Consider the following 19,147-nt stretch of genomic DNA (forward strand, 5'->3'; position numbering starts at 1 on the left):
TTACTTTCAAATGTTTGAGTTTCGTGCCTCTGGTAAGGCACAGACCCAGTTTGAATCAGCCCAATCTGAGTAACTCTAATTACGGGTCTGAACCTGAACTGAACTGCTACCAACTTCCATACCTCTGACTTTACACTCTGCTGGCTTATTAAAGTAACTTCTCCTGTTCTTAGCTTTTATTTAACGTCTTTCTGCTCCTTTTTGTTGCTTGTTGTTGAGTCAAGTGCAAATCGTCTGGATGTGTGACTGACTGTGCATGCAGTGCTCTGCTGGTGACAGTCTGATTAAAGTCTGCACCTTACTGTCTGTTTCCTCACCAGGGTAAAGTTCCTCTGCCTCTGTTTAGTCTGGAATAAGGAGATGAACGTTTTTATATCATGTGCTTATATCAGTTTTCTGTGTGCTGCATGTATTTGTAGGCTATAGCAGAGTCCGACCCAGCCTGGCCGTACATCTGAGCGCTCCGTTCCTCCACTCCCATCCCAGCCTGAATTGAATCTTATCTGTCACTCCAGGCTGATTGTTCTTTCTTCCATGCTGGAGGTTTTGGACATTTTGAGGTTCAAGCCTGTAGTAAGGCACCGAGCCATCAGTGGATGGGAAAGTTGTCTCTATGTGTTTCCATCCCCCCCTTTGAGCATTAACTCTTCATTCAGAGAAGCGAAAAACCACAAAGTTTTATTTCTACGTTGAGGATGTCATTTTGAATTTTGCCACTTCCATCTACCTTTTGAAATGGGAAACTTCCAAACGCTCATAAAAAAGCCGTTGATGGAAACAAGTCTTGTGATTTCTGACCTTCCTCAGTGAGCAGATTGACCCTTTACACAGCGGTTTGAGAAAGGGAAGGCGCTTCTTGCTGTCCCTGCTGCTGGAAGCCAGATGGGACCCGGAGAGGACGGATATGTTAGAGCTGCATAAAGGTAGCCGTGGGACCTCACAGGTTGAGTAAACACCATATGCTGCATGCCTGATAGTTCCTAATGTGCAATTTATTTGCCTTCCAGCGACTCTTCCTGTTTTCCGTTCAGTACTCTGTCTTCCTCTAGTTATTCTGAGGATATTTTATCTGAGCTCATGGTAGTGCTCTATATATGTTTCCCCCGAAGCGCAGGAGGGGATCTGAGTGTGAGCTGGCCTGCTTAGAAACACAGTGCAGGAACAGGGCTGAGAGACGAGGCCCTGGGCTGCAGCGCAGAGGAGGATCTGGCCAGCACATAAACCTTAAATAGTTTTTATGTTGGCATTCACAGGTTATGGAAACTTGAGCTATGTGTGGCATCGCTTCCGTTGCGGTTGCCATTTTTTCCATGAGCAACACTGACTCGCAGTGATAAATGCATCCCATGTAAGCCGCCATTGTTACACTTCCTGCTGGACCCAAATGACCCAGCACCTGCTTGGAGCACATTTACATTATGCACAGCCGAGTTATGAAAAATCATTTAGGAATTACTCACTTATGCATACAAGGGAACTTTTATATTTTCTAGTGGTGGGACTTAATTAAAAATTTAATCAAGTTAATTGCAGGGTTTGTAAATTATTAATTGTATTTTAATCAACAAAATAAGCAACATTTTCAATTAAAACCCATTTTTGCTGCTAGATTATTGAATAAGCACCCATGTGAGCTCATAAAAAAAGATATTTGTTGTTTTTAATCTGTTATTTAAGTTCTTCAAACATCAGATCAGAGCAAAGAGTTTTTGTATCCATTCATGTTTCATCCATTCATTCGTGGAGCTTCTTTAGAAATGTGTGAACTACATGTTTAGCATTGAGATGCTACTTTAGGCTTGAATAGCTTCACTTGTAGGACAACTGGAACTCAACAACATTATCTTCCAGCGTCCATCAGATCGACTTGAAGCAGAAACAAACCGTAGCGAAGCGTCGCTGTTAGCATTGCTGTTAGCATTGCTGTTAGCATCGCTGTTAGCATCGCTGTTAGCATCGATGTCATCTGATTTACAAAAGTAAACCAGAAACACAAAAGTTCTGGTTTTTTATATTAAAAAAGCAATTACTTATAGTAAAAAAAATGTATTTACTCCTTTAAAATCTATGTAATTAACTAATTGAAATTTTTGCATTTAAGTCTCTAATAATAACAGCAAAATGCTTATAGAAATAATAGCAATAAAGCAGGCCAGCTCTCCTACACTTTGAAAACTACTTATATTCCTGGGTGTAAAATATCTGACCAGCTGGATGGACTCTGTCTGATACTGACTCTCTGCTGAATAGATTTTAGTCAGTAAGATCCTGAAGCTCGCATACAGTGATGATGATGATGAGGATGAAGAAGGGAAAAGAAAAGATAATTATAATACCCAGCTTTGATGCGTCTGACCCTGAGGTTAATTTGAATGTCGCTGACTGAGAGCATTAAGTTATTAAAGCAAATCTGCTGTGGAAACGGTTTGTTGTTTAAGAACCAGCGTTGTGGCCATTTCGTATTTACAAATGAAAAAAAAAAAAGGCTTTTGTTTCAAAGACTCCATTCAATTTTAATTAAGTCTGACCCACTAATCAATATGCAGGCTCTGGATTCAGACGCTGCTTGCTCAACACGTCCAGCAAACTAGAATAAAACTATTGACTGATTTTTTTTTCACCCAGTTATGAGTCTCATATGAATATTGTATGAAGCGTTGTGGAACGTCGGTGGATGCAGCTGTTTTTTTGCCGCTTTGATTGAAATGATGGGAGCTCTGTGCCGTGTCTGCGCCTCTTCAGGGATTCGGAGGTTGTAGCAGCACAGACAGGCGTCTCGCCCCCAGTGATGGCCTTCATTGAACTGGACTTTACTGCACTGTGATAGTTTGTTGCATTTCAATGGCAAGAAACACTTTGTGATCTAAATGCTAATGTAGTATCTTGTAACCAGAGTGGTCCGCTCTCAGTACTTGTAAAACTGCCTGTCTCCCGTGTCCTGGCCTGCCTGCATCCCTCTGCTCTGATAGATGTGCTTGCAGGACTTAAGGTTAGGTTGGGGTTTGGCTGTGCGACTGACTTTGAGGTTTTCGGCTTTGTGTGCATTTAATTTCTTATAGATACACTTAAGAGAAAATCCTCTGCATACCATCCTATGAATATGTCCCACATGCTCCTTTCTCTGCAGACGCTAATGGGGAAACAAATCTTCACCCGTTTTTTTGCTGTTTTGCACAAAGTGTCAGTTTCACAAAAACAGATGCATGAAATCCTTCCTGGCAAGGCAGGCGTCCATCAGTATGCATGGTCAGCAACACCAACTTGATACTCCCAAATGCGGTCAGTGTTTAAAAGTGTTTGACCTTAAGAAGCAGTGATTGATCCTCTCAGCTTTTATGCCATTATCAGAGACGCTCCCGCTCTGCCACGGTCGGATCTGCAGGGAGGTTTGATGTCATAAATTCCTAATTAACACCATTTCCAGACATCTTTATTGACTTCTTGGTTGCAAATCACCCAGGAATGACTGAAGAATGATGCTGCGGCCTCTTCTCTGAGGGCAACGTTCACATCGTAATAAAAGGGCAGAAGAGAACCATAAATATCAAAGCAGCTGGACATCTTATTTGAATTTGATATGAGGGTGAGATGGACAGGTTTAATAGCTTGTTTAGGTCATCTTCACACCGCTGCTCATTCTGTGATCAGTCGTTACATGCCTACTTCATCCCGTTGCAGTTCCACACAGCGTCCCGCAGCGTCGTGTCGTCTGAGGAATCTGCTGCAGCCGCAGGAACAGCAGAGGGCCACTGGCAGCGACACATTTCTGAGAGGAAACCCTTTGTAGTTTCTTCTTCTTCGCTCGCTGCCTTGATCGTACGCTTTTACTGCCAGGCTGATAGCGTTTACATCAGCTGATCAAAGCTGTGATCCCTTGTATAGAAGCAGTAAAGATGAAATGATTGCCTTGTTGGAGATTGCTCTTAATTCTTCTAAAAGGCAGCAGACTTCACTTTGTTTCACAGAATTGCTTTCATATGGAGCACAGCTGTAGAATATCTGAGTCTTACTAAAGTTTTCACTTCCCTTGATCTTTTCTCCATTAGTCACAGTGAAACTACTAACTTACATACATTGTGATGGTATTTTATGTTATAGCACTGAGGAGGAAGGAAAATGCTACAGTTTGAAAGATTTCTGACATACAACTGACATGAGACCTCACTGGATTATTACTGATTGATTATTGCTGATTGATTATTTTTCTGCAGCTACAGCTGCAAGTCTGGTGTGTCCACTCTCATCCTGTCCATCTCATTTTTAAAGTACCCAAAAGGAAATCAAATATTGTTGTAACTCATATCCTCTGTAGCAGTCAGTCTCACGATAAATCTAAAATAAACCCTCTGACTGAGGACTGTTATTGTAGGACAAACAGGCATTCTTACAGCTCTGTATCATTAGCATTAGCATGTTGATAGTAATAGCATTTCCTGTTGTTGGCTATCTCTGCTAATCTGCCTCATTTGCTTTTGCTGCTCCTCTTTAAATCTCTGCCTGATAGACCCTGGAGTCAGCCATACTTCCTCCTTCTTTTCAAGGTGGCTCAGCTTTATCTTTAATGAAGAGGGACTTTGACTAGGTCATTCTGTTTAGAGTTGTTGTCCTGCTGGAGGGTGAATCTCCATTATTGGCTCACATCTTCTGAAAATTACCCAGGTAAACATGAATGTATGCCACACCTTCCAGATTTTTTTTTTTCAAGAAGATTTTGACAGCAGTGCATTATTTTCTTTAAAATCTTAGAGTAGAAGGCTTAACTAGCCTTCTATTTGAAGGAACATGTAATGTTGGTCTGACTCGTAAAATCCTTTTAAAAACCATCGTACTTTGTGCCACAACATTACGGATGTGGAAAAGTTTAAGAATTGTAACTTTTTTAAGGTCCTACACACTCAAAGGTGAATTTGTGTCTAATAATCAAATTTGTATACCCATAGATTTAATTTTTTAGATTAACAGAGTGTATTGTTTTTTTTTACTCCAGTTTTTGTGTAATTCTCTTCCAGCTGATACGTCCGGGGCAATATGTGGTCATAACTGAAAAAATAAAGTACTGAAAAGCATAACGTGTTCATTTCTCTCTGCTGCTCGGCCAGTCGATAGCACATCTCTGTTTAGTTTCTCCTGCAGCAGAACCACCTCAGAAAAAACAACCACAGCTCCTTTAATATGACTGACGTAAAAAATACAGTAGCCTTTTCAACTAGATATAGTTCTGACATAAAAAACATTATGTATTTTTTAGAGTTGTCAATCACTGCTGCGTCTTAAAGAAGGAAAACATCCAAACAGACACCTAAACTCTGGGAAACAAGTCAGGGGGCAACACTTAAGAAAAGCCTGTCATCTCTGCAGCTCAAACAGAGACACGACTTCAGTCATATTCCCCACTGCGTTGAGGCTTTTGTTGCTGGTAAACCTTGTTTATGCTCTCATTACCTGATGTGAACTGTTCCCAGAAAATAGGGAATGTCTGCGAAGAAGCTCTGAATCCTCCACAATAACCTTTAATAAAACCTAGATGTGCTGCAGTTTGAGTCTGACCAGAACAAAGTGTTCAGTCACACCGTTAAATCCTGAACAGCTCATCTTTTTGTCACTCTGAGGCGTCACAACTCATTTTGCCTTGACCGACCTTATAAAAACTATATGCTTAATTATGCGTGTTTCAGGCTGAAGCGCAGAAGGGAAGAGCGGTTCTCTTGCATCTTGCAGGTGGCAGTTTAACTTCCAGCTTCCTGTAGCCGTATGATGAGGCAAGCGACCGGACCTCACCGATCTGTAAATCAGTGTGTGACGTGACTGGAATTGTAAAAGCACCTCTACCTCCAGAACCCCCAGGGGCCTGGTGTCCAGGGGAATCTCTCCCACATGCTTTACTGCGTTCCCTGGTTGAACAGGCCTGAATCAAATGATGGGTCGTGTGCAGATCTCTGCAGACACTCAAGCCCTGGGGCTGGATCTGAAACTCCAGTCCTCCAGCGCTGCAGTCAGGCATCTTCAGGATGCAACACACCTGAGTCAAAAGGCTGAAGTTACACTTCAGCCTTTTGACTCAGGTCTGGTCATTAGCCGTTTATCTGATCCAGGTGTGTCGGAGCAGAATTTCATCCAGATGCCACAGAACAGTGGAACAGTAACCCGTCCGTCATCTTCTGTTGACATAGGCAGCAGATAAGCAGAGAAACCCAAACTTCCCTCATTTCCTTCCAATTGTCATTCAAATTTTGATCAAGCTTTAAAAATGTTGCAAAAAAGAACTGGTTTGGAGTGAATAAGAGGCTAAGCAAAGTGTCATTTTATTAGATGTTGATGTTACATGGCTGTAATAAACAGAAAGTCAATGTTGCAAAGTAGCAGGAACATCTGAGATAAATGGAAACAGTCCTTCCCTCCAAGCTGGAGGTTTTTACTGTTAAATGTTTCAAAGTTTGACTATGTCAAAAGTTATTTAGCAAAGATGTTTAACTTTGTTTTGGAAAACCTAAAATCACCTCAACTGAGTGTAAACTCCAAGCAGGTAGCAAAATTTTAGTAAAATATCCACCTGCCTGCTCAGACTGGAGCCTGTTTAACAGAAACACACTCAGACCACCATCATTTAATAGCAGTGAAGTTAACAGGCGCTTCACTCTGAACACTCACCTCTCTGCAGTGCTTTTATTTGGTCATAGTCTTCAGGGTTAAGTGTTTTCATCCCCCCACCTTCCATCAAGCATTGTTGAAATTGCTCCACAGGAGTCCCAGTTCCCTTTAGGTTCTAATCTCTTTAGATTCCCATGCATTTGGTTAAAAAGCTGCGAGAATTACTCAGCTCCAGGGAGAATATTTCTGCAATCTCCTCCCAGCCGACCTCCATTCCTCTAAGCCCTGGCTTTGTGGACTGTTCTGCTGCTTCTGCACAGATTTTCTATGTTTTCTGAACTCTTCTGTCTGTCCACTGTTTCTGTTCTAGTAACATCTACTTTGTCTCTTTCTGTATTTTCTCCTCTCAGCCGTCTTGCAGCAGAGTAAAGTCCTGTCACTCTGTGGGGACAGACGTGTCCATGTGGATCTGCTCTTCAGGCTTCCTGATAAAACCCAGTTCCATGTTCAGAGACACACTGAACTCAGTGACTGAGTTTTATTTTCTGAGTGCTCAGAGGTCGACAACATCAAAGTCTCAGCTTCTCATCTAATAAAACATCTCTATAGCTTAGTCTCACATTTTAAACAATCTGAAAATCCCCGTCTTTAATTGCTTAATTCATCTTTTGGCAACAAATGACAGACTGTCGTTTGAGGAAGGTGACATTATGTAGAATATGGAAAATGGAAAAACTCGAAGCAAGGCGGTGAATCTGTGAGCCTGTTTCTCCTCTAAACATCCTGGAAACCATCTCAGATTTTACCCGTCATCATGAACTCTGGTAGAAATCTGTTTCCATGCCTGAAGAAGAAAATGCTGCTGAGATGATTTGGAGGAGAAGAACGCCGTCACACATCTGTACTCAGGTTTCCAGCAAATTCAGAAGGATCTGAATGTTTCAGATCCTGTTTTCATCCCAAAAATAGAAAGAAAACAAGTAGAACCCATTTTCTTTAAATGATGGTAATATGGTGCATAGAGCAGCAACAAGCTGCTGCCTGGTCTGTATCATTTTTGAATACTCTGTTCGTTATTCATGGTAAAGCACTTTGAAGCAGACTCTCATTGAACTGGCTCCATGATCTATTAGCTGCTAACAAAGTGAGTCCATTACTCAGATTAACTGGAGGAGTTCCTCTAGTGTTGGACAGATTAACAAGCTAAACTGGTTTTCTTGTTTTCCTGACAGATAACAGATTCATCCGTGTATTCATGGCTTTGTCACCTTTGGACGATTCAGGGCGTTTTCTGTGTTTTATTTTCTTTCAATCATTTCACTTTTTGTGATCTTACATATTTTTCAAACATGTTCAAATGTTCTGATACACAGTCAGTTCTGTGAAATCCCAGAACTAACAATCAGACGTCCAGAGACCCTGGTTTTCTTTGAGCTGCTCTGATTGGTGATCAGCAGGTACAATAATGAAAAACATGTAACTTCTGTCTGAATTTCAATGGGATATGACAGGGTTGTTGTAATTTGACATGCTGCACCGTGCATGGAGGTGGAAATGGGAAAAGAGATGAGAGCAGAAGAAGGTCACCTTAATCCTGTTTGGTTTGCTTTAAATGGACCAGAGTTTGTTTCCTTGGATCGTCCGCTTTGCTTGGGCGGCTTTGAAAGAACTCAAGACGGAACATAAACTGAGAGGAAACTGAAGAAAAGACACAACGAATTGACTTACTGTGGAAAATAAAAACCCTCTCCATACCTGAGCCAGGGTCAGTGAATCCGTCAATTAAGTGTGAATTTTTTTAGCATCCTCCACCAAACTGAACCAAATGTCCAGATTATCCCAGCGTGAAGTAAAAGCACAAACCATGTGACCTTTCAGTAAAGTCCATTTCTCCCAATCAACTGCTGTTACATGTGCAGCACAAATAAATACTGTTATCTTTTAAACTTGTCTTTATATTTTTTAATTATGAAATTTAAACGTAGTCGATATTTGGTTAAATGCCCCAGAAATCTGGACAGCAGAGCCAAGTAGTGACTGATGGCTACACAGTCATTAGCTAGTTAATAGCTGTAAGTTTTGCAATAGTTTTTAAAACATAACAGTTTAAAAACCAGTACTACTTTATTTTTCTTACAGGTAAAAAGTCTTTTTGCCCATTTCTCCTCATCACAATTATTCCTATTTATCTTATTGTTAGAAAGTTGGTTGTTTGGGAAGTCAGGTGGAAACTAAAGGAGAAATGTTTATTACTGTTCTGAAGGTAATGAGTTTTTTAAAGTATAACAGATTAAAGCAGAATCTTTATCTTCCAATGAACTGCTGCTCTGTAAATAAGGCTGTAATATTCACACTTCAATCTGATTCCAATCTTTACACCTCTAAAAAAATCCAATTTGTTCGCTTCCATTAGTGGCACAACATCTGATAGTTTTCAGAGCGTCTGCAGTCTGAGTGGTCATGTTGCATTTTATCCGACTTTTACTTCATCCAGCTACAAATCCAAACAAACTTCTCTACGGAAGTCGCTCCATTCAGCTGTACTTAGTTTTTTATTAACTGTTATGATCTTGTGACGGCGTCTGTTATTACTCCTGTTAGCAGATTGTTGCTGAGTAATGTCTACGTTCTTCTACTGTGCATTACGGGACATAAACCTTGGAAGTCTGATTGTGGTCACATTTCAGACCTGATGTGTGAGTGAGTTCAGCCTATTGGAGATAATATTCAGTGAGTATTTGGGCCATTCCTTTTATATCTCGACATTGAGACAGGATGTGGTGGAGAAGAGCAGATGTTGCGTCATCAACCATAATTCATGCGTCCTAAAGGGAGTTTTTCCCTCTCTAATGGTAAAACAAGCAGGCCTGCTGAGCTGCTCTCTGTCAGCAGGATATTCCTGGATTTACTTTTCGGAGGCTGGGTTAAAGCTTTTCTTCTCTGCCTTCAGGCAGGGTCGGCACCGCTCAGCTGAAAGGAGACCATATGAACACCAACAATGGCTGCTGCTTCGCCAGGTTCTGCTTCCGTACAGCGTCTTGCAATGAAAGTCAGTGAGAGTTAATATGCTGTTAACTAATGACTGGAGGGACGCTGGGGGAGGAAATGACGGCCTGCATGTCAGGAGGAATGTTGTAGATTTGAAGCTAATTTAACAGTTTATTCCTAATCCAGGTTGCTGTCAGGTTTTCTCTTTTCTCCATGTCTGGACTTCAGCTCAGCGTGTTGCTGGGATTTTTAGTGCATGCAGCTAATCAGTGCAGATGCAGATTTCTGTGCCCATGTTTCAGAAAAAGTAGCTTTTCTGAAAGTTTATTAGTGCAAATGATTCTCTGTGGTTATATAGGTGCAGGAATATCATCCATAAATTGATGCATTTTCATAATTCAGTTCAAAAGGTGAAACATAGGTAATGTAGATGTGTTGATCTCAAATTGAGGATGCACCGATTCACTTTTTTTACATCTGATACCGATATCTGTGGTTTAGTATCGTCCAATAGACTCTGATACTGATTTAAAACATTTCTTTTTTTTTAAACGCAGACATAAATGTATTTAATTACACATTTATATGTTTACTCTGCACCAACACAGCTCATTTATACACACTAATAGCTTCACCAGCTTGATCAAACCTATAAAAACAACTTTGATTTGTTCAACCATTGTAACTAAGAGTATAACAGCTAATGTAATATTTAATAAAGGAAGTGGAAATGACTCAAAGTGTAATTATTAGGAATTCTACAAATAATGTAAAATAAATAATAAAGCATGACGTCGCTGAGGAAAGGGTAGAATTAGACAGAATAGATCTGCTCTCATTAATTGGACACATTATCTTCGATACCTGTTCTAGAATCTATACAGATAATAATATTGGATTGGTGAATAATTATTGCATATTACAGATAATGATCAATAGACAACCAGAATATTGTAAATAATAGTGTAGAAGGCTGGTGTTTGGACCTACAGGACATTCCTGAAGGAGCTGGTTGTACAACAAATGCAAAATATGACCATGAGGAATATCTCTGAATGACAGGAGAATTTAATAAAAAACAGAATTAAATTAAAGCTGAAATGTTGTTTCTGACAGCAACTCAAAAGGTTTCCCAACGAGGCCATGATGAAACAGAAACTCACAAAACGGGATCAATTTTATGAGATTTCAGAACTTGGGAGCAAACATGAAGGTCCAGAAATGTAAAATCCACCAGTAACAGCAGAACCAGAGAAGTTCTGAGGTGTTTACGGGTAAAATTAGGAGAGCGGGCTTTTCACTCAGGTTAAAGGAAGTCAGCCTTTTTTATTATTTGACAGATCAGACAAAGATATTCATACATAACAATAGTCGTTGGTTTCTTGGACAAGGCAGTGATAAATAAACAGGTCAGTGTTTTTGTGGATATTTTACTCTGACTGAACAAATGAAACTTGTGTTGTTTTACATGTTGACCAGGTATATATACATGTTGATGTATTTAAATGAGCTGTACTGGTGCAGAGTTATCAAATGTGTAATTCAGTACATTTACATGTGTTCGGTCAATTCAGCACTGATTTTCTGTATTGGATCAGTATTGGCCAATACTAAACCTCAGATATTTTAATCTGTAGTGAAAACAGTGGATCAGTTCATCACTATAAATTGTTGATGCATTAAACTTCTTAAAAAAACAACTTAAAGAATTTTGGTGTAATGTGAGACACCGTAGTCGCTTCTGCAGAATCTGCAGGGGGCGTCGGGAATGAAATGACCCGATGCCCCCTGACCCTCCGTCCCCCAGACTAAACTCTGATCATCTCCAGGACAAATATTGTTGCTTTTTCAGCCAAGTGTTTGTTTCGTTTTGCTGATCTCATCTCTGACCCCCGAATCCCCTGATAGAAGGAAAATAGTTGAACATGTATAGTCAAAGGAGCAGAGATGTGCTTAATAAAGACACTGGGAGTGGAGAGGAGGAGCTCCGGTCTTCCTGCAGCCGCTGCATTGGTTCTCCGCTCTGCAGTGGGGAGGGGCCGAGCGAGAGAGGGAGAGAGAGAGAGAGACTCCTGGGGGAGGAGGGCAGAGCTCTTGGTGGATGATAGGGAATGCCCGATAGTCGCGTCTGCCGATAATAGCACATCAGCCAGAGCGCTGCTACTGGGGCAGCAGAGCACAGGCAGCGCGGAGGACTGAGCCGCTGAGCGCACAATGGTTCACCAGGCAGGGAGCGAGAAGGCAGAGCGCATCCGCACATGTACAGGAGAGGAGGACTGAGCCGGAGCAGGGCAGCAGGGAGAGGAGCAGGAGGAGGAGAAAAGTTACCCGGTCAGCAGCTGAGACTCACTCGGGTCTCAGTCCCAGTGGAGCAGCCAAGCACATCAATGAGCAGAGCAGGAGGAGAGTGATATTACAGCAGTAAGAGCTGCAACTTCTCAGAATCCAGCCTGTCACAAGGCAAACAGGAGCCGCTGCACTGCTTACTCCAGGATTATCACAGGAAGGCAGAGGACCCTTGCTGTGAATCTGCCCCCAAAGTGCCTCTGCTGCTCCATCCAACTCACTTCTGCAGGAGACCACAGGAAGGTGGATGTAGTTGGGTGCCTTTGTCTTTTTTAATTTTCTTCTAAACTGTGAAGCAGTGGAGATTTGAAGGGCAAGTAGTTCTGTCTTATCTCTGGGACTATGTTAGACTGTGCATCAGCAGCAGCAGGCGCTCTAGAGCATGGAGAAGTCCAGCAGTGAGGAGTCAGCCATTCACCGTAGTCCGTCAGTTGACAGCCGGGATTCTGATTTTCCTCAAGCCTCCACGTCTGGCCGGCCGTTCGGCGGCCGCGGCTTCACTGCCGGCGCTTTCTACGGCTCCACAGGGCCGCGCAAAAACACACAGCAGGGGCCGGCCGGAGCGGCGGCCGGAGCGGCAGCCGACACCGGCGCCGCGGACAAGACCAACAAGTACAGCTCACCCAAAGGCAGCAAATACGTGGTCTTTTACCTGGACCTATCCTTTGTGTTCCTTCTAGAGTTCAAGAAGTGCAACATGGCGAGAGGCTGCTTGTGCTGCTTGAAGTATCTGATGTTCATCTTCAACCTCATCTTCTGGGTAAGTGGCTCATCATTTTCCTAATGTTTGTCTTGGCATGCTGGCTCGTATCGATCCACTTCATGGGGGGTGGAGGATCTGGATCAGGAGGGAAACCTGAAAACTCAACGTGTGAATGAAATATTAATCTGGGGAAACATTACTGTATGACAAAACGCTGGCTGTCGGGGAAATCACACGTTTCTAATTACATCAGGGTGTTTATGCTTGTTCCATTCTGTGCAAGCTGCTATTCCTGGACGCAGTGACAGAGTCAGTGGCAACACACCAGGTCCTCTTTTGTGTTCTGTGGTGCTGATGGGGGCTGATCTGGGTCACTACTTCAGATGGGATTCAGAGCTAACATATAGCGAAGTTCCTCAGCTGTAGTTTCATGTTATTGAATCTGTTTCTTTTTTTATTGTCAGCTGTAAATACACTCAGATGAAACTGAGAATTGTAATAAAACCCTGAAAGTGTAATGATTACAACGCAGTATCTGATTTTCCTTCTGACTGTTGCGTTTACAGTAATGACTGTAATAAATCTGAGCGCGCCCGGTTTACTCACACATAGATTCCAGTCAGGATGCGGCAGGCTGAGCCGTGGGCAGCCATGCATGGGCATTTATCATGAAAATGGGCATCCCTTCAGTGATTACAGGATAGATTATAAGGCTTATAGGTTATGAGGGTAAGTCTTTTGTGTGGATGCAGTGAAGTGTGAAGCATTAAAAAACATCCCAACATGAAGGAGTCAATCCAGCCATGCGGCCGTATCGCTGAGCTGGGAGTCCTGGTAACTGGGGCGCAGGGTGGCATGAGCCTGTGGACTGCCCAGTCTGACACACACACACACACACACACGCACACACACACACACACACACACACACACACAAAATGACTGTCAGTATAGATCTTTCCTTTTCACCTGTCTTTAGCTCGTAGCTCATGATAGTTATGTCCATTATTACCATTAATGAAATTTAGAAATTTGCAAAATCAAAAGTTTAAAAGTTTGAACTCATAACACAATAGAACCAAAGTATTCAGCTTAAATTTGAGAATTTGACAATATTTTTTATTATGAGTAGGAAAAAATCTGGAGAAATGTTGTCTGAGATCAGTGACTGGGAGACCTAGTGAACCAGCACCTTACAGAGGGATTACAGAGGTTATTAATCCTTTGGGAGATAAATTGCACTTTAAAACATTGTTAGACTTGTTAAAAATTGTCCTCTTGTTCTACTCTTTGCTTTGTAAGGAGGGTCTGGACTCTCATCTATTGAAAAATCATTGCTTGCTGCAGGAGTTGACAGTTGCTATCAAAATTGCTAACTCAAAGGTAATGCTCCAGTTCAAGTTTTTGGAAATTGCCTGCACTGTAAACAACCATCCCCTACTGTAAAGAGAGACGTGCCGATCTGAACTTGGCAGCTGTTGATGTTAATTCAACATTGGAGGCGTGGCCAACACAGACGGAACGGCTTTGGTCACTTCCTCTACAACCAAAGGCACAGTACAACTCTAAGACATTGCAGAAAATCAACGTCATCATTCACAACTTCTACTGTTTGCTGATTGGCCTGGTCGAAATTCTACCAGAGAAATCGAACTCGGTGGAGGAAATCCCAGACGGAGGACTGAAGGGAGATGAGAATCGAGCTCAGGAAGGGAATGACCAGGCTGTAACAATCTGACAGCACTGTAACAAATATACTGTGGTGCTCCAGTTCTGACCAGCATTATGCCCACAGCCAGCAGCCATCCCATTTCTCCAAATACTTGTCACCAGAAGGTTTTGAATTAAGGAGCCACATTATGACCATAAATCATATTTATCTCCTCCGTCAGAATCACTCATTTTACAAATGATGGTTTATCTGCACTGCAGTTTGTAAGTATGTTTGCAGTTAGGTGCAACAACAAATATCTGCTTCATTTTCTGCTTCATTTGGCTCAAACAACAACAAAAAATCCTGTCTTGTAAAACATCCCAGCTGCTCTCATGGTCTGGCTGTTGACTCCCTGCTCAACCTGCTGGTCAAACTGTGGCATGATTGGATCTCCCTCACTCTGTCTCATTTTCCTTCAGTCAAAGGTTCCCGTTGTTTCATAATCCTGGATGGTGGAGAAACTGAAAAATCTGATTTCCCTCCATAGCTCACCCACATTCCTCACTGAAGTGATCTTTGAAGCAGAAGTGCACAATATATCCTCTTTCTGTGTTAAGAAGAAACCACTTAACAATCTGAAATATTTCTGTTCAAATTGTGTTCTTTAAGAGCAATAAAAATTCCAATGAATATGAAATATAATCATATTGGGCTCATAAGGAGGACGTCTACTTTTCATATTGTGATCCCGTCCACAGAAGAATCAAGAGTGATGTAAAAATGACTCAGAGGCTCTTCAGTGCTTGAAACGGCGTCAGTGTTTGTTTAAATGGCTGAGAAGGTCATAAAACTCCAGTTTATGATAGATTCTTCATTGCAGATATTGACCTACCATCTTTCTCATCTCAATAGGTTCCAGTCGAGTGCTTTGGTCTCAAGATGGCCACTGTTTGCTTTACAGATGAGATTTTTAGGCTGTTAATTTGATCAATTAAGAGTTATTAGGTGAGTTTCTTTACTGAAAACTTAAATCAAAATCTTCTTACTTTTATCAAATATCTTATTTAAGCTCACAAAGTGTTTGTAAAGTATTTAGAGTCAAGTATCTCATGCTGACAGCATAACTAACATTCAGATGTTTGGTGCAGGGGGACAGCAGAGAGGAAATCTACCTTTTAACAGACAGAAACCTCCAGTAGAGCCCGGCTCAGTAGCTGCCATCTGCCTCGGCCGTCTGGAGGTTAAGAGGACAGGAAAGAGACACAGACAAACACAGATGGTGTTGGCACTGAAAACCTGCCTGGACAAAGAAGAAAGACCAAGTTAGGAACAACATTAGTGTACGCTGGCATCAGGACGAAAAGGGAATGTAAAGACGCTGTGTAGCAACATACCTGCAGGCACGGCTCGATGTGGATTAGCAAAGGCAACTTTATCTTTTTCCAGCCATTAAACTGACATTGAGATTCACTTTTCCTTAAGAGCCGGTCTCTTGAAATCTGTGGGGAGGCTTTTACTTAAACTCTTTCCAGACTCGGTTTGTGCTTAATGATTTTTAGCACCGCTAATAACAGGCAGGACAGACTTCAGACATCATGGCCGGTGCGTTCCAGTTTTCATTTAGCTTGATGGTCTTCAGAAAGATTCTTATGTTTGTTTACTTTGATCTGGGTGACATGGCTGAAAAATGTGTCTCAATACAAGCGTTTCATATCAGTCGATATTGATAATTATTGATTAATTTTTTGTTGTAAATATGTGAAAAACAGCCAAATTGGTGACATCTTGAGCTGTTCTGCTCATTTTCTCTGTTCTCTCCGTGTCGTTTTTTATTTTTAAGCAGTTATGAGGCACGGAGGCAGAACATGAAGCTGCTGCTGCGCCAGTTACTCAGCAAGTTGTTGCTAGGTAACCAAAGGTGAGTGAGTCGGTGCCACCTGTGCCTAGCTAGCCGTGAGAGATTGAGCGACTAAAGCATTTCCTCTGCCTGCATCCCCCAGAATGCTGTGCAGTTCTGATTCAGAGTTCAGTGAAATTATTGAATATTCTATTGGACGTATTATCTATTGATATTGATCACATGTCTATTGTGATATATATTGTTATTGATTTATTGACCAGGCCTACATTTACTCCAGAAGCGTCCTCTCTGATTGGTTGGTCGTTACACTGATGGCTTTAACCAGCACCAAATAATACGGTGTCTCGCCATCAACACAATTATCTGTAGCTGCTTACGGACTTCTAAAAATTCAAACTTTGGGGTCAGCGTGCGGGTTAGTGGAGCTTTGAGTAATGAGATCACTCCACAGTCGGGGGTCATGATAGGTCGCCTCGGACGAAGGGAGGAGGAGGAGGTATGTTGTATCTTGACACTCCTGGGACCGCGCTGTTCTACCTTCGGCACTTCAGAAATCACAAGGTGATTGAAGCTGGTAGAGCTGTTCCTCTTAGCGTTCTGTCGTCTCATGTGGAGGTCGGAGACGGACGAGGGAACGATCCACAGCGGTAACCAGACACTGACGGTGCACACGTGGACAATCACGCTCGCCGGGCACACAGCATGTTTACCACCCACACATCTACAGTTGCTTACGCTAATAACCTGGAGGTAAACAGTAGCAAGCACTCGAGGCATTGCTGTACATGTGCTGATCTTCAGCCCCAGCAGCAGTTGTCCGTGACCATCTGGCTCCTCTTTCTTATGAGGGATTAGGAGAGTCTGAGCTGCAGGGGGTAGTTTGGGCCAGATTAGAGCGCTACTTGGATGTGCGGCTGGGGATTGAGAGCACGACTCCTTAGGACAGCTCAATGCTAAAGCCTACATCATCAAAGCAAAATGCCTTTGTAGTGTGACAAATAATGTGGTTGAGTGGGGACGAAGACCTGCTGTGCGTGTGTTAATAGTGTCTGTTGGAGCCGCCTGATAGGGCCATTGATGTTCAGTCCTGCTGCTGTTAGCCTTGGGAGCATCTCAGCGCTGGTGTTCTTGCTGGGAGCAAGGATTTCATTTTCCTATTGTGTAGTGCTTTCTCAGTACAGCTTTCATTCTGAGCTCCCCGATTCAGAGTTCAGTTTACTGTGAAATAACAATGTTTTTACAAGTATTTATCTTTTGCTTTGGCTTTTTTAAAAATTAAAGAGGGCTTAAAAACTGTGCTTAAAAATGTTGCTACCGAGTGTCTCATAAAATCACCCAGAAACTCTTTTTCTTTGTTGGAGATTAGTTGTGCAGCAGGCTAATGGCTCTGCCCCAGCTGTGCCATTATCCTGCCATATCAGAAGCTCACTTGATATTCATATTTAAAAGGAAAGTGTCGGTTCAGCAATCTTGTCCTAGTAATACAAGAGGGGTACAATCAAAGCATCTCCTTTGTTGCAGCAGGAAAAAGCAGATGTGTTTAGCATTCATGAATTCCTGTGCTTACTTAAGGGATTGCTGCAGGATTTAGTCCAAGGCTCTCACAATTTATTTTTCCTATCGATTCAAACACTGAATTTGACTCTAAAATGTCAAATGCATGTGTGCTTTGATGTGACAGAGGGATATTCACAGAATTAAGGTGGTTTTAGTGAGGTTGGGGTGAGTGTGTGAAGGTCTGTGTGTGGTTTTGTGAAAGTCCATGAAAGTTTCACGCAGGCTGCTCCTCTGCTTCCCTGTCAGGCTGGAACACCCCCGGGTTTCAGGCTGAAGCAATTTGGTTGTTTTTCACTCTCCGCAAACATTTCAGTCAACTTTAATGGCTCACTGGTGTGTTCTGGGTGCAAAAGGTTTTTTTCTTGGGTTTTTTAAGAAACAACAACACCTGAGCTGAATCACTCACTGCCAGGTGAAACTTGATACAGGTAAATCAGTGCAGTCAGAATCATGATGAAAGTAGCTCCAGCTAAAGAGCTTTTAGCAGATATGCAGTCAGTTTGAATCAATAACTGTCGACTCAGCTTCACTTCTGCTGGATAAGTTAAACTATGACAAAGCTGTAGATCTCATGAGTGACTGATTCATATTTATTATTACACATATTTTGAATGTAAATGATAAATCAAATTCATTTTATTTCTGAAAACTGGATCATTACACAACACTGACGATGCACTGACTGCAGTTTTCTAGTTGGCTACCAATCTTTCAAAGACCTGACCTGTCGATTACAATTTTGGCTGATATCCATTTTTGGATGTATAATTTATCTACAGTAGAGTATCAGCAGCTGGTCTGGGCTCTTTTGGATGAATTCCTGCATCAATGCATTTCAGCCTGTGGTTCTACTCAGGCAATTCAAGCCCTAATATTTATTCTGGTCCTTAACATTTCCAGTAGCTGTTTCCTAAAACATCATCATGATTGTTGGTATTATAATAAAATGTTGTAATTAGTTTTCCTTCTGAATTGCTGAGCTATGATTCCGAGTGTCTGACCAGCTTGACAAATATTTCCATATGCCTCCTTTTGTCCACTGGATCATGTGGGAGATTCTCTTAATTTACATGTCTTCTCTCCGGCTGCTTCGATCTGCAGCCCGTGTTGTGCAGCGCCTCTGAGCTCATTAGCTCTTGCCGCAGATCAGTTGGTGTTTGGAGACGCCGTGGTTCACGCTTGGGGATCGAGGTAATAGAGCAGGAGAATTGACGGTGCATTTTACGCTCAGATGCCTCTGGTAGGTGGTGCTTTTTGCAGGGGAATTAGGATTTTCAACGCTGCTCTGATTACAGTGTGAACATGCTCAGCTTCAGAGCAGTTGGATACTGTTTGATTTCCAGACTCGCGCTCAACAAAAGGTGAAGAAATACAAAGTTTCAAAGCTGTGATTTAATCATTTTCTGCTGTGGTGGAGTGATTGAGTAATGTAATTAAAAACATTGCAGTCA

At 42.0% G+C, this 19,147-nt stretch overlaps 1 protein-coding gene across 2 annotated transcripts in view; it reads left to right on the forward strand.

Moving 5' to 3' along the window:
* The window catches only part of tspan9a (tetraspanin 9a), a 157,129-nt gene that overhangs the window by 45,735 nt on the left and 92,247 nt on the right, over positions 1-19,147 (forward strand). Inside the window, exon 2 of one of the 2 annotated variants that reach the window (XM_008436528.2) lies at positions 12,603-12,682. In XM_008436528.2, coding sequence (XP_008434750.1) covers positions 12,620-12,682 — 63 coding nt within the window. In that variant the 5' untranslated portion in view covers positions 12,603-12,619. Of the gene's footprint in view, positions 1-11,658; positions 12,683-19,147 lie in introns of those variants that run through there. The other variant, XM_008436527.2, reaches the window with a different exon arrangement.

The sequence above is a fragment of the Poecilia reticulata genome, linkage group LG19 (assembly GCF_000633615.1).
Source record: "Poecilia reticulata strain Guanapo linkage group LG19, Guppy_female_1.0+MT, whole genome shotgun sequence".
In the NCBI taxonomy this organism is placed as follows: Eukaryota; Metazoa; Chordata; class Actinopteri; order Cyprinodontiformes; family Poeciliidae; genus Poecilia; species Poecilia reticulata.